This window comes from Hyaena hyaena, unplaced genomic scaffold (genome assembly GCF_003009895.1).
Source record: "Hyaena hyaena isolate Hyena2069 unplaced genomic scaffold, ASM300989v1 scaffold_88, whole genome shotgun sequence".
NCBI lineage: Eukaryota > Metazoa > Chordata > Mammalia > Carnivora > Hyaenidae > Hyaena > Hyaena hyaena.
In genome coordinates, this window is record NW_024080720.1 from 1843032 (window position 1) to 1858289 (window position 15258).

Consider the following 15258-nt stretch of genomic DNA (forward strand, 5'->3'; position numbering starts at 1 on the left):
GAGCCTACTTCAGATTCTGTGTCTCCCTCTCTCTCTGCCCCTCCCCCACTTGTTCTCTATCTCTGACTCTCGAAATAAAATAAAGACATAAAAAAAATTTTTTTTAAATAAGCCAATAAAATTCCCATCTTAAACTACTCTTTTTATTATTATTATTACTATTTTTAACGTTTATTTTTGAGAAAGAGTGCAAGGGGAGGGGCAGAGAGAGAGGGAGACACAGAATCCAAAACAGGTTCCAGGCTCTGAGCTGTCAGCACAGAGCCCAACGTGGAGCTCCAACCCATGAAATGCGAGACCATAACCTGAGCCAAAGTCAGATGCTTAACCAACTGAGCCACCCAGGCGTCCCTCATCTTAAACTACTTTGAAAAGACAGTGTCTCTTACACGTAACCTAAAGACAATGTCCTTGTAAAGGACCTGGTGCTCAAAAAATAGCTTTATTGGAAGAATCAAAGGAGCTGGCCAGCTGAAGACTCACCTTCGGCACAGCCACTTGAAACATGATGTCCCAGACAGGCTGGGTGGCAGTGCTCATCATGGTCAATAGCAACACCTGCACCTCTGGGTGACCAGGGGCCCCGGTCTGGGAAAAGTGGAGCAGAATTCTGAATCCATTCCGGTCATACACGATAAGAGGCGGCAGGCTGCCTGGTAGAAAGGACCAAACCGAAAGGGTTAGCAAGACTACAACCTCGCCAACAGCCAGGCCTGAAAGAGACGTGTGTGTGGTTATCACCCGGTGCTACGGCTTCCCCAGTCAACGCGGCTCCAAGACTTAACCTCCTTGGTCCCAAGCTTTCTGTGCCGCCATAATCCAGCCCTCACTACTTCTAGTTGGATTCCCAGGGCCCTTCAAACTATCTCTCCCACCATTCAGCCACTTGAGGTTCATTACCAGTTTAAAAAAAAAAATGAACTTTTTAAAAATGTTTTTTATTTATTTCGGAGAGAGAGATAGGCAGTGTGAGCAGGGAGGGTCAGAGAGAGAGGGAAACACAGAATCTGAAACAGGCTCCAGGCTCTGAGCTATCAGTACAGAGCCCGAAGTGGGGCTCAAACCCATGAACTGTGAGATCATGACCTGAGCCGAAGTTGAACGCTTAATCGACTGAGGCACCCAGGCGCCCCTAAAAAAGAACTTTTTTGGAAAGCGACAGGATTATAACTAAAATACTGTAAAAGAACACTAGAGAAAATATAAAGAATGAAATAAAAAATAAAAAACAAACAAACACCATTATTTCTACCCAGAAATAAGCAATACTGATAATATTTGAGCCTATTCCCTTCTGGTCTCTTTTGTGTGACTACATACATACACGCTTCTTACATTTAATTTTATAAAATATAAAGACATACAATTTCTCCAAATCAGTAGGTTTAATGACATTCCAATGGAAATCCTAATGAGATTTTTTAATTCCACTAAGAAATGATTCTAAAGCAAATGGGGGAGGGGGGAAATTCCTGAGACTATCCATTTAAAAAGAGAGAGTAAGGACTATTTGCATCCATAAATCCTCAGAAGTACAAAACTGAGAGAAGTATAAAAGAATGCATAACAGACCCAATAGGGGAATTTAACATGTTAGAGCTTCGATTTCAAAATCAGCAGCTGATTTAGTAAATGGCAGACAACTAAGTAATCTGGAAAAAAAATTTTTTTTAATGTTTATTTATTTTGAGAAAGCGAGAGCGCACGCGAGAGAGCGAGCGAGCGTGAGCACAAGGGGGGAGGGGCAGAGAGAGGGGGAGACAGAATCTGAAGCAGGCTCCAGGCTCCAAGATGTCAGCATAGAGCCCAACACAGCTCGAACCCATGGACTGTGAGATCCTGACCTGAGCAGAAGTCAGATGCTTAACTGACTGAACTACCCAGACACCCCTGGAAAAAATTGTTTTTTAATGAAGATCTTTACCTCATGCTAAACATCACTTATCAAGATGCAAGTTTTATAGTTTAAAAATGAGACTATCAAAGATTTAAAAAGACGGAAAACATTCTCGAGGTGTGGTGAGGTTATGGGGAAAGAGGCAACCTTTCTGGAAGGATCTTGGTTATGCACAACAAAATTTTAGATGTCCACACCCAGCATTTCAAAGAATATATCCTAATAACCTAATGAGGAACATTTAAAACGAGTGTCCAAAGATGCTCATTGTAGCACCGTTTTTAACAGCAAACAACCAAAAACAACACAACTAGAAATAAAAATTATCCTTCAGAAAGGAATTCAAAAATGAATGATGGTACCATGATTATATGATGTATGAAGACATTAAAAAATAAATAAGTGAGGGGCGCCTGGGTGGCTCAGTCGGTTGGGCATCTGACTTCGGCTCAGGTCATGATCTCACGGTTCGTGGGTTCGAGCCCCGCATCAGGCTCTGTGCTGACAGCTAGCTCAGAGACTGCAGCCTGCTTCGGATTCTGTATCCTCCTCTCTCTCTGACCCTCCCCTGCTCACAGCTGTCTCTCTCTCTCTCAGAAATAAATAAAACATTAAAAAAAATACATTAAGATATAAATAGAACTTCCATCTCTGGGTGAACAGTACAATTTTAATTTTGTGCTCTACTTTTTCTAAAATATCTACATTGAGCATGTATTTTCCCCACTTTTAATTTTTTGGACATTCTTTTGTAATAATTTCAGATTTATAAAATGTTACAAAAACACAAAGAATTCCCATATGTTAACTTTTTACATAACCTAGTACAATGATCTGAATAAGGAAATTAACACTGAACATGTACTATTTTTGAGTTAAGCTCCTACCGCTTACCAACTGTTTAAATTCCTGTGCCTGGAGCCAGGGCTCCTTGCAGTCTGACCTCAGCACACTGAGCCACAGGAGAGCCATGTGCCCAGAAGGAAGGGCCTGCGCTGTCTTTCTAAAGACCCTGGGTGTGGCCTGCTCATATGCCAGTGGGCTGACCCTATGCAGTCACCTTACTTACTGGTGTAAGAGGAACCTGCTGTTCCTCTCCTCTGCCAAGGAGGTAAGCTCTGCTCTCCCACTCTAATGAGGACCCCTCATGGAAGAGGACCACCACCAAGTGCTTCCTAATCCCACCTCTTTGGAGTTATTTCTGCCACACTTGACATTCCCTTCTTGAATTCCCAATGAGTGAGCATCATGTCTGTAAATAGACTCAAGCCCCCTAGTTAGATTCTGCCTGCTGGTAGCTTTCGCCTTTAGCGTCAGCCCCAAGACAGAGAAACCTTTATGGAAAATAATAGGTTAAGAGACTACGAAGCCACCTCCTTACCCTCTGCCCTCAGGCCTAGTCTCTACCACTCAGACTCCCCAGTTTGAGCCACTTCCTACCAATCCAGAGCAGATAATGCTGGGCATCTAATAGCAAGGGGTAGGGAGGTGAAATTGTACTTACTGGGCTTAACAGACTCCAAAGGAACAAACACTTGAGCCAGAGGTGTATTCTGGGAGGATGGGGAAGAAGACAATGGGCCAGCTTCCCAGGACCAACCTGGAGAGGACTTGGTGCCGGGGGGCACTTCCTTAGGGATACTCTTCTGTGGAACATAACTCCTGCATACAAATTAAAAAAAAAAAAAATGTATTAAGACTAGCAAAAACTGTAAACAATTCTGGGAATCTGAATAACAAGGAAAGGATGGGGGAAAAAATAAGAATTATGTGTGCGTGTGTGTGTGTGTGTGTGTGTGTGTGTGTGTGTGTGTTTTAGAGGAATAGGACTTTAGACATGTAATTTAACCTGTGCCTCAGTTTGCTGTCTATAAAATGGAAATAATTTAGCATCTACCTCATGGGTTGTTATCAGAATTAAATGAGAAAATGTATGAAAAGCACTTAGTGGGCTGTGTGCACATAACACAGACCCAATAAACTAGAACTGTTACTAAGGTAATCAAGGATGCAGCCGTCAGGCAGCCTCAGACAACAAGCCGCTCAGTCAGGTTAACTTCCTTGTACGTGATCACCTGAGTAATGAGAGCCAGATAGAGGAAAACACCAATTTTACACTGACCTCTTCATTCACACTTCATGACTCTGTCTATTTGGAATGCAGATTGCATACATTTTCAATACAAATTGAAAACTCCAGTCCAGACAGAAGTGGGCCACCCAAATCAGGAAGATTACCGACCCCCTGTTGAGTGGCCAGGAGTAAACAGAAGGAAACCCCCTATGGGTGCAAACCAGAATGAGTGCCCAGCACCTCTCTGTTTCCCCCAGGGCCCTGTGCCTCTACTGCGGACAGGGACACACTCAGGCCGTGTGCGGGAGGGCAAACCGCCCCAGGCTTTCCGGAGGCAAAGCAACAGGATTTACGTCCATGTGTTTGTATTCACACCTTAGAGCACCTCTATTTCTAGGATGCTGTACTATAAAAGCACTCCAGGTGCTTCCAGACTGAAAGCTGTGTAAATACCCACAAGAGAGAAATGACTAAATACATGTATGTTATATGCATGTCAATTATTATACAACTATCAGAATGAGACAAATTTGGTGCGCTTGAGTGGCTCAGTTGGTTAAGCATCCGACTTCAGCTCAGGTCATGATCTCGTGGTTTGTAGGTTCAAGCCCCACGTCAGGCTCTGTGTTGACAGCTAGCTCAGAGCCTGGAGCCTGTCTTTGGGTTTTGTGACTCTTCCCTGCTCATGCTGTCTCAATCTCTCTCTCAAAAATAAAAAAAACATTAAAAAAAATTTTAAAAAAAGAATGAGACAAATTTATTTAAGTTGACATGGACATGTATCAAAAATGTGATATGAAAAAAACCACACTGAAGTACACTTTGTAAATTATGACCCCATTTGTGTAAAAATGACATACTGCATTACTATATGCATAGAGAGAAAAGCAAAAAAGGAGCATTCGATATTGTCTTTAGGGAGTGTTTTTGGCGACTTTCTATTTTATCTATTTGCCTAGTGATCAAATTTTGCTCAACTTCAAATTACATTGTAATGGTGCGGGAGTGGTGGGGGGAGAAGCCAATAAACGCCAAAAACATCATAAACATCATCTACTGCTGCTACTCCTTAAACCAATCCCTTTTTCAGAGATCCTGACCAAAGCACATCTTCTCCTCAGACTAGGATGGGGAGTCAAGGACAAGGGGAAATGTTCGTGCTGAACATTTGGCAGAAAGGAAGAAGCCCTTCCAGGGAGAGAGGGCCCTGGGCGTCCTCAAGTGTCACCCCTGTATTCTGGCACGCTAACCCTGCCCTCTGACCCGGCCCCGTGGAAGAAACATGAAGTGCACACGGGAGCCACTCTTCTATTGTCCTTGCCCACAAGACTCACAGAGGCCCTGGACATGGCTGTGGGGAGAGGAGATCCAGCAAGTTCCTTTCTGCAGAAGGGCTCTGAACACCACCACCCGGCAGTGTGCTGGCAGGGGGATTCCTCTTTTCCTCACAGCAATTCTGACCGGCAACCTGTCAAACCAGGAATGGCTAAAATAAGGCCAGAGTATGAATGATCATGAACCATGGTGCCCATGACACAGGTTTACTACATGTCCTGGGGCAGGAGAAAGGAAGGGCAAGAGAACATATGACTTCTGATCAGGCTTTCAGTAAACAGGAGCCTGGATGGTGCTGAAGAGAGTAGGAGTATAAGGAGACGGGAAAACGTGTCTCTTTGGGGGTCCAAGCCAGACAGTTTAGGTGAGGACGAGGCTTTGGACCTCTAGGTCCACGATCGCCCCTAGGCTATGCTGTAGCCCCTTCCCCCATGCCCAGGCAGCGCTGCCCTCATGAAGATAGGTTTAGGGACTTCCCCTCCAGCCGCTAGGAAGAGATGCCTTACCTTGTCAGCAACTGGAACATCACTGAGTCCTGTAAGGAAGAAACAGAAAGATGCACATGAGCAACTCTACCGGACAGCAGCTGGAGACTAAAGTCATGTTCACCTTTTCTAAAACATTTAGAAAAGCCTAGGCAAAGCAGATTACCCCAAATCATCTAATTCATTCCTGGCAAATCTGAGACTAGTAGCAAAGATGACCTGTCTGAACTTCCCAGGATAGTAGTCCCTGCCTTACCCCTTTAGGGATACGTTCTAAGAGCCCTGGTGGACGTCTGAAAAGGTGGAGAGTACCAATCCCCATATACATCATGTTTTTCCGCCACACAAACATACCTACAAATCAGTTTAATTTATAAATTAAACACAGTGAGAGATAATGAAACAAAATAAAAATATGCTGTAGTAAGAGTTATGTGCATATGGTCTCTCTCTCAAAACTTATTATACTGTACTCACCCTTCCTCTTCTTGTGATGGGAGATGATAAAATGCCTACATGATGAGATGAAGTGAGGGGAATGACGTAGGCATGTGATGTAGCGCTAGGCTATGACTGACCTCCTGACCATGTTATCAGGGGGAGGATCATCTGCTTCCGGACCACGGAGACTGGAACCACGGATAAAAAGTGGGGGGAGGGGGCGCACTGTATACCCAATTCCCTCTAAAATGGGCATATTCTCCCCAAGGAGGATGAGTTGACTGGCTCTCCCCAGGAGTCAGGACCACTCTCTGTGCCTGCTCCCCCTAAACACCCACCCTCACCTAAGGCTGCCAGGTCCTGGTGAAGCAAAGACGGTGTCACAGTTCCCGCCTGCTCAGATCCACTGTCCACCTCCAAGTCGATCAGAGGGCGGTTCTTCACGCAGCCTGCTGGGTGCTGAAAGACTACAGAACAGTTAGGGAAACATCAGAATGGGCAAAGTCTCCAATTAACACCCGTCAGCTTCCCACGGGACTCCTCCCGATCAAAAGACATCACGTCATCCCACTCAATGCACCCCCGGCCGAATGGCTTCATGTACAGCCTGAGCTGGCATGTGGGATAGGAGGCAGCCGAGGACTGCCTTCCTACCCCCAGCGGTCAGTGTCCTCCGCAGATGGTCCATTCACCCTGGCCAGCAGCCCTTCTGACCAAAGACCATCAGCATCACTGGAGTGCTTGACGAAAACATCCCCTCCCCACTCCCAGGCTGAGCTCTAAGCAGGCCTGATTCAGCGGGTCCAAGCTTGGGGACCTAAGAATCTGCATTTCAGCCAGTATCCCAGAGACTCTGATGCAGCTAGCCTAGCCTGCTAGGGACCACTGAAGAAGATGATTATTTTGGTCTCTGGCCCCTGTAAGTAAGCGTCCATGACCTGGGCGTGGTGTAGCTATCGGCTTCTGTGGTGGCAGGGGCTGGCTATGTAAAACCAACTCTCAAAGGAAAGGGAAAAAAGGGCAAGGCCTGTCATTTCTATACCATAAACCCAGAATATTCTGAGGATCAGCAGGATGTCAAGGCAGAAAGCAAGGAGGGGCTGCCTTGCACATACCTGTGGAGACAGGTACATCTCCCACCGAGCTGGTCACTGTGTTCCCAAAGATGACACGGCCCTCCATCACCTGTTTGTACAGCAGAACTCCCTGGGTGAGGAGGTCATTTGCCTGGAGAATCTCCGCTGGAGGAGAAAAGAGGAGAGCCCCCCTGGTTTAGTTACCAACAATCTCCGTCTTTTTTAAGCCAGTCCACAAAGCAGCCACCCCGTGGCTCCACCAGGTTCAGTACAGCCTTGCCTCCTGCCTCCAGACCCTGTGTCAGACCCCAAAAGACCCAGGTGCTCGGTCTCTGAACCCCAGCACTTCTAGTTCTCAACATGCAGGAAGAACTAAATTTCTTCACCTCCTTTCCCAGTACCATCCACATAACTGCCAGCATTTGAAACATGGTTCCTTCAACTAAGGAATTAAAACTTTAATTTTTTTTCTGTTTTTTTTTGGTGATGAGCACTGAGTGGTATATGAAATAAAACTTTACTTTTTTAAGTTTATTTCTTTATTTTGGGAGAGCAAACACACATGCATATGTGCAGGGGAACAGCAGAGAGGTGGAGAGAGAATCTCAAGCAGGCTCTGCACTGTTGGCGCAGAGCCCAACGTGGGGCTTGATCTCACAGTTCGTAAGATCATGACCTCAGCCCAAACCAAGAGTCAGATACTTTGGACACCTGGGTAGCTCAACCAGTGAGTGTCCCACTTTGGTTCGGGTCATGATCTCACAGTTCATGAATTCAAGCCCCACATCAGACTCTTTGCTGTCAGCATGGAGCCTGCTTTGGAGCCTCTGTCTTCTTCTCCCTGCCCCTTCCCCACTCACGCATGTGATTTCCCAAAAATAAACATTAAAAATTTTTTTTAAAAATTAAAAAAAAAGTCAGGTGCTTAACCGACTGAGTCACCCAGGCACCTTAAAACTTTAATTTTAATTAAAATTAAACATTGAAATGGTTTTGTCCATGTGGATGCAAATATTAAGAGTTTTTTTTGGTACTTTATTCAGTTACTGGGAAGCTTTTAAGTGTTGTAGGGAACAAACTGGCATGTGAATCTACATTTGCACCTATAAATTTCATAGAATCTAAATAGCAATCAAGTATTACTGATGTGAACTTGGCATACAAACTGAAACATAAGTATAAAGTATGCACTGGATTTAAAAAACTCATCAGCATTTCAGTCTACCTACAAAACAGTGTCTCCTGAGAGAGAGAGAGAGAGAGAGAGCGAGCGAGCTGGCGGTGGGGCCGGGGCTACGTGTAATGCTTCGGGCCACAGTGCTAGATTGCTTCCCACGTGAGTGACCAACTATTTCCTGCCATTTTTCTTAACCGTGGACAGGGGCTGCAAACTAACAACACGGAGCTAAATTCGCCTGGCAAATTTTATTTGGCATGTGCAAGTTGTTTAAAAATTTAAATTTGATTGTCTCTGAGTTCACTGTAATCAGAGAAAATGTTGGGTTTAGACAATAATCAAAAGGAGATAACCAAAAACCTCTTGAAAACTACCCATGGAGTGTTCATGCTCCCCAGCCCCTCCAACTGAACCTGTATCTAATCAAACCCCCATCTAATTTATTAAAAATATCGGGGTGGGGACACCTGGGTGGTTCAGTCAGTTAAGCATCCAACTTCAGCTCAAGTCATGATCTCACAGTTCATGGGTCTGAGCCCCATGTCGGGCTCTGTGCTGACATCCAGCTCAGATCCTGAAGCCTGCTTCGGATTCTGTATCTCCCTCTCTCTCTGACCCTCCCCTGCTCATGCTGCCTCTCTCTCTCAGAAATAAATAAAATGTTAAAAAAATATATAGAGAATTTAGGCATCTGGGTGGCTCAGTTAAGTGGCTGACTCTTGGTTTCATTCATGGAGAACGCCATCAAAAACTGAGGCCCAGAGAAATTCTATAAGTTAAAGGACAATTCTTCATGTAAGAAATAAGAAAGAGACAAAGAATGGAGGAGCTGTCCGTTAAAAAAAAAAAAAAAAAAAGACTAAAGAGGGGTGCCCGGGGTGGCTCAATTGGTTAAACATCTGACTTCAGTTTAGGTCATGGTCTCACTTTTCTGGATTCAAGACCTGTGATGGGCCCTGTGCTGGCAGCTCTGAGCCTGGAGCCTGCTTTGGACGGACTCTCTCTCTCTCTCCTCTTCCCCGACTCATGCTCTCTCTGTCTCAAAGCTAACATTAAATTTTTTTTTAGTTAAAAAACTTAGGGGTGCCTGGGTGGACTGCTCAGGTCATGATCTCGCAGTTCGTGGGTTCGAGCCCCACATTGGGCTCCATGCTGATAGCCAGCTCAGAGCCTGGAGCCTGTTTCCAATTCTGTGTCTCCCTCTCTCTCTGACCCTCCCCTGCTGATGCTGTCTCTCTCTCTCTCTCTCAGAAATAAATAAAACATTAAAAAATTATAAAAAAATAAATAAAATTAAAAAGCATAATTTCTAAAAAAAAAAAAAAAAAAGACTATAGAAATACCACCAATTACAAAGCATGGCTTTTCTGAATCTGATTTAGAACAAACAAGGGGCACCTGGGTGGCTCAGTCAGTTGAGTGTCTGACTTCAGCTCAGGTCATGATCCCACAGTTCAAAAGTGAGTTTGAGTCCCTGGTTGGGCTTTGCTCTGATGGTGTGAAGCCTGCTTCGGATTCTCTGTCTCCCTCTCTCTCTGCCCCTGCCCCCAAAACTATACAAACGTTAACAAAAAAATTTAGAACAAAAAAGGCAGGGGGTGGTTAGAAGAGATGGTTGGAGAGAGAAATGCCAAGGGAAATCTGAATGCTGAATATTTGATTACCTTAAAATGTTTGGAATTTGCTTCAAAAAGAATAGGGTTGGGGCAGGGAGAGAGCAGTACACACGAACAAGATAAAATAAGATGGGCCACGAGCTGGTAATTGTTAACAATGCCAAAAGCACATAGGATTTATTCTATTTCCTTTTATGTTCTGAAATTTTCCATGATAAAAAGTGGAAGATGTTTCTACACCTTTGCACAGGTACTGAAATTCTCCACTGTCTCTGTTACCGCTTCCATTCCTCGCCAGCCTGCCTCGTTTAGGCTGGCTACCCAACCCACCAATCCAGATCGGTGACACCTTCGAGGTGCCGCTGTTTCTCAGACTTCTGTGGACCTCAGCCTTCCTTCCAGCATCTCCCTCATCCCAACCTACACGGCACGTTTCCACCTCTTTCTATGCTTTCAGGCCTGCTGACGGTTGCTTGCGAGGCCTAGACAGTCCCAGAAATCAGTTCGAAGCCAACACAGGACACGTCCTTCCAAAGCCCAAGCGCCACAAAACCTAAAGTCCTTTCTGTCTTGTTTCTGGCACCCCTCCACCCCGCAGGGAGGAGCAAGTCTGTTCTGCCTCTGGCACACCGTCTGTGCCTAGAGAAACAGAACCGCGTTACCGAGTGCGTCGTCGTCATCCGTGGTGTCGCTCGCCAGCCGGAAGAGGGTGGGCCGCAGCTTTTCACACCGTTCGTACACGACCTGAGTGAACAGAGCGTGGTTTCACCGCACACACCAAGGACCCACGGCAAGGCCCTAGGGGCCTCCCATAAGCACAAAGCAGAGTCTGGGGCTGCAGCATTCTTAGGCTGTCCCAAATGCATGACTGCAGGTTTGAAGTGACATGGCTGCTACAGTGTCAGAAACAGTTTGGGCTACGGTTACACGAATTTGTAATCTAGTTAAAAAGGTGAAAGAAGACCTCAGAAAAGAAACCACGTTCTGAGGGCATATGGCACTATCTCTTCTCCAAGCTCCTTTCCCTGTGCCCCCAGAAGAGCTTTAACAATGGGGTGACCCCACACGGAACCCCTCTGCGACTACCCTCTTTTAAAACTAACATCCAGGAAAAAAAAAAAAAAAAAAAATAAAACTAACATCCAGGGGCGCCTGGGTGGCTCAGTCGGCTAAGCGTCCAACTTTGGCTCAGATTATGATCTCACGTTTGTGGGTTCGAATCCCGCATTGGGCTCTGTGCTGACAGCTAGCTCAGAGCCTGGAGCCTGTTTCAGATTCTGTGTTTCCCTCTCTTGCTGACCCTCCCCTGCTCATGCTATCTCTCTCTCAGAAATAAATAAAACATTAAAAAAAAAACAACTAACATCCAAACTCCCCATCCAACTTCCCTCTCCGACACCACCCCTGGGCTCCCACTGCAGGCTCTCCCAAAGCTAAACCTTATCCCCCACCAGGACGTCTGGGAAAGTTCATGCTCCTCCCCCCAGGGAGAGTGCTCTGGACAACTGCACCCCGCACATACTATGTCTTGAGGAGGACACGTAGCCTCTGCACGTGGGAGGCTTCCCTCCTTGCAAGGGAGCTCAATGAACCCACCAGTCCTCCCTGACGGTAGTGTTCCCCACCCCGGCTGGTCAAAGGATGCATCTGAGAGAAGAGTGTGGGAGACGAAGCAGAACAGAGCCCCTTCCTCCTACTTTGTTCTTGAGCGCTACCTACCTAGACAGAAGCCCACATCGGGCTCTGCTCCAACTGGCTTTATGTTTTAGAGAAGGAAGCCCCTTGTGGGGAGAAGGGCGGTGTGCCAGCACGATCTCAGGTGGTAGACAGACCAGCCTGATTCAGGCTCAGGATTAGGAAGCCACTTGCCAACACTTCCAGGCCACTTGTTTCCTGCCAAGTCTCTGCTGTCTCCTAGCTGGTTATCACCCTGCATTCCCACCTGGGGGTAGCAAACTCACCATGGGGGACTGGCTTTGGAGTGTCTGCCTGGCCTGAGTCCACTAACCCTGTGAGGACCATCCCCTCCAGCCACAGAAGGCCAGCGCGACCCTCTCTGGAATTCCACACAATCCTAGATGTAGCGGATTGACCAGGGGTAGATACAGGAGCCATGCTGGACAAAGAGGCTTCTCTCAGGAATTTGGAATTAGGAGTTAGGGAAGATACTAGCTTGTTTCTGCAAACCCTGTGAAATGGAAGGACAGGGAAACGAAGGAGCCATGTGAAGACTGTCGCTCCTGGGCAGGGCGGCATAAAAAGCTGGAATACAAAGAGAGAAGACAAATGTAACTGGCAGAAGGCAGGAGAAAGCAGAGCTCCAAGGACAGATTAAGAGTGGCGGCCTCAGACAGCATTTCAGTACTACCGCCATCTGTCTTCACCAGGCTGCAGTGACTCAGGACACCAAAAGCATCAGCAACAACAACAACAAAAATACCAGATGAATCAAACTTCAAGATTAAAAACTTTTGCTTCAAAAGACACTGTCAAGACAGTGAAAAGACAACCCATCTAATGGGAGAAAACTGTGTGACAAAAGACTGGTACCCAGGATATATGAAGACTACTCATAACTCAAAAATAAAGAGACAACCCCATTAAAAACTAGGCAGGGGCACCTGGGGGGCTCAGTCGGTTAAGCGTCTGACTTTAGCTCAGGTCATGATCTTGCAGTTTGTGAGTTCGAGCCCCGCATCAGGCTCTGTACTGACAGCTCAGAGCCTGGAGCCTGCTTTGGATTCTGTGTCTCCTTCTCTTTCTGCCTCTCCCTTGCTCGCACTCTGTCTCTGTCCCTCAAACAAACAAATAAAAAACAATAGTTAAACAAAAAAAACTGGGCAATGGATATGAACAGCATTTCTCCAGACAAGATGACACATAGGTCACCACCACACACAGGAAAGGAAGCTCAACTTAAACCATCAGGGAAATACATTTCTAAACCACAATGAGGTACCACTTTACACCCACTAGGATAGCTATTATCAAAAAGACAGACAATAACAAGGGGCGCCTAGGTGGCTCAGTTGGTTAAGTGTCCAACTTCAGCTCAGATCATCATCTCATGTTTTATGAGTTCGAGCCCCGCGTTGGGCTCTGTGCTAACAGCTCAGAGCCTGAAGCCACCTTCAGATTCTGTGTCTCTCCCTCTGCCTGCCCCTCCCATGCTCATGCTCTGTCTCTCAATAAATAAAATAAATAAAAACGTTAAAAAAAATTTTTTAAAAGACAATAACAGGTGTTGGCAGGATATGGAAAACTGATACAATGCTTTAGCAAACAGTTTGGCAACAGCTCAGAAAGTTAAACAGAACCACCATATGATCCAGCAATTCCAGTCCTAGATATATATACTCAAGACAATTAAAAGCTTACATTTTACAAAAAAACTTGTATACAAATGTTCATAGCATTCTTTGTCATAGCCAGAGTGGAAACCCGAATGCTCAACTGATGAACGGAAAAACAAAACGTGAGCTAGGCATACGATGGAATGTTATTCAGCCATAAAAAGGAATAAAGTTTTGATACATCCTACAAGATGGATAAACCTCCAAAACATTAAGTGAAAGCAGCCAGACTCAGAAGACCACATTCCGTAGGATTCAATTTACATGAAATGTCCCAATAGGCAAATCTACAGACACAGAGCAGATGAGAGGATGCCAGGAGCTGGGGGGGGGGGGGGGGGGGGGGGGGGGGGGGGGGGGGGGGGGGGGGGGGGGGGGGGGGGGGGGGCGAAGAACGCCGTAGGGGTGGAGAGTGACTGCTTTGGGTACCAGGTTTCTTTTAGGGCTGATTAAAATCTGGTTACTGTTGATGGCTGCTTTTAAGATATGTAAATTCTCAATTAAGGTGTTATAAAAAAATAGAACCTCAAGATGTGTAGGACGTGGGGAAACTGCAACTCTCAAGAAATGCTGTTAGGAACACAAAATGGTACAGCCACTTTTTAAGAAACTGGCCAACTATTTTCCAAAGTTAACTATATACTTAGCATATGACCCAGCAATCCCACACCTGGGCATGTACCCAAGAGAAAGGAAAATATATGTTTATGCAGAATCCTGTACACAACTAAAAACCACTGTTTATAGCAGCTTAATTCATAGTCACCCAAAGCTGGAAACAATCCAAGGAGCCACCAACAGATGGATATACATATTGTAATACATGCATACAATGTAAGGCCGCTCAGCAATAAAAAGCAAGCTATTGATACACATGCCATGTATGGATCTCAATTATGCCAAGAGTCGAGAAGCCGGGAGAGAGGAAGTGAAAGAGAAAGAGAAAGAAAAAAACAGAAAAACTGTATCGTTCCATTCATACAAAAGTCTAGGAAATATAAATTAATCCGAACAGAAGGCAAGCCAGTGGCTGCCTGGGGATAGGGAGACAGGGAGGAAAGGAGGAGAGGGATTACCAAGGGGCAGAGGAAGTTTGGGGGTGGGGGTGGTGGCGTGAGGGACATGTTTACTATCCTGACTGTGATGCTTTCATGGATATTCATATGTCAACACACGTCACACGATTTAAATATGTGCAATTTCTAGTATGTCGATGACACTCTGTTATATTTGAATTCACTTACCTGCAAGGCCTCCTGGTCTGGGGGGGCCTGCCCCGGTCTGCGGTACATGCTCAGCATCTCCTGTAGCACCTTGACGTGACTCCGGACCTCCTCCACGGCACTGACTCTCCTGGACACCTTCTCTGATTTCTCTTGTTCCTTTTGGGAGAGAGAGGGTGGCAGTGAGGGAGCAGAAGCCCTGGATAAGGCCTGAACACGGGACGGAAAAGAGGAGCTGTGCTGGCGAGCTCAGGCAAGTCGCTCACACAGTGAGTGGGCAGAGTGTCCCCTGAGTGGGTGAAGAGAACTCAGTGGGCCCAGAATTCCTGTGAAAGGCAATGCAGTCCGGGGCCTGGGCAATCTACGGCTTTTTCCACCAGCCTCACTCCCTCTGAAAAACAGATTCCCAAATAGACTTTCTGTCACTGGGACAGAAACCGGGGTCTATGAAATGCTTTGGGCCCCTGGACAAAAGTACTTGGGAAGTTCACTGCATGGTTTCTGCTTCCAGTCACCATCTTACCCTTCAGGGAGCTCGTGGCTGTGCCCCAGTTTTGGACCCAGAGCCCATCCTTTTTCCT

At 46.0% G+C, this 15258-nt stretch overlaps 1 protein-coding gene across 1 annotated transcript in view; it reads right to left on the reverse strand.

Annotated features, from left to right (window-relative positions):
• Window positions 1–15258, reverse strand: part of GGA2 (golgi associated, gamma adaptin ear containing, ARF binding protein 2) — a 33803-nt gene that overhangs the window by 2681 nt on the left and 15864 nt on the right. The window contains exons 8-15 of the mRNA XM_039234417.1: window positions 14699–14836; window positions 10764–10845; window positions 7348–7473; window positions 6577–6699; window positions 5813–5841; window positions 5306–5439; window positions 3402–3559; window positions 484–653 (exon numbers count right to left, since the gene is read on the reverse strand). Coding sequence (XP_039090348.1) covers window positions 484–653; window positions 3402–3559; window positions 5306–5439; window positions 5813–5841; window positions 6577–6699; window positions 7348–7473; window positions 10764–10845; window positions 14699–14836 — 960 coding nt within the window. The remainder of the gene's footprint in view (window positions 1–483; window positions 654–3401; window positions 3560–5305; window positions 5440–5812; window positions 5842–6576; window positions 6700–7347; window positions 7474–10763; window positions 10846–14698; window positions 14837–15258) is intronic.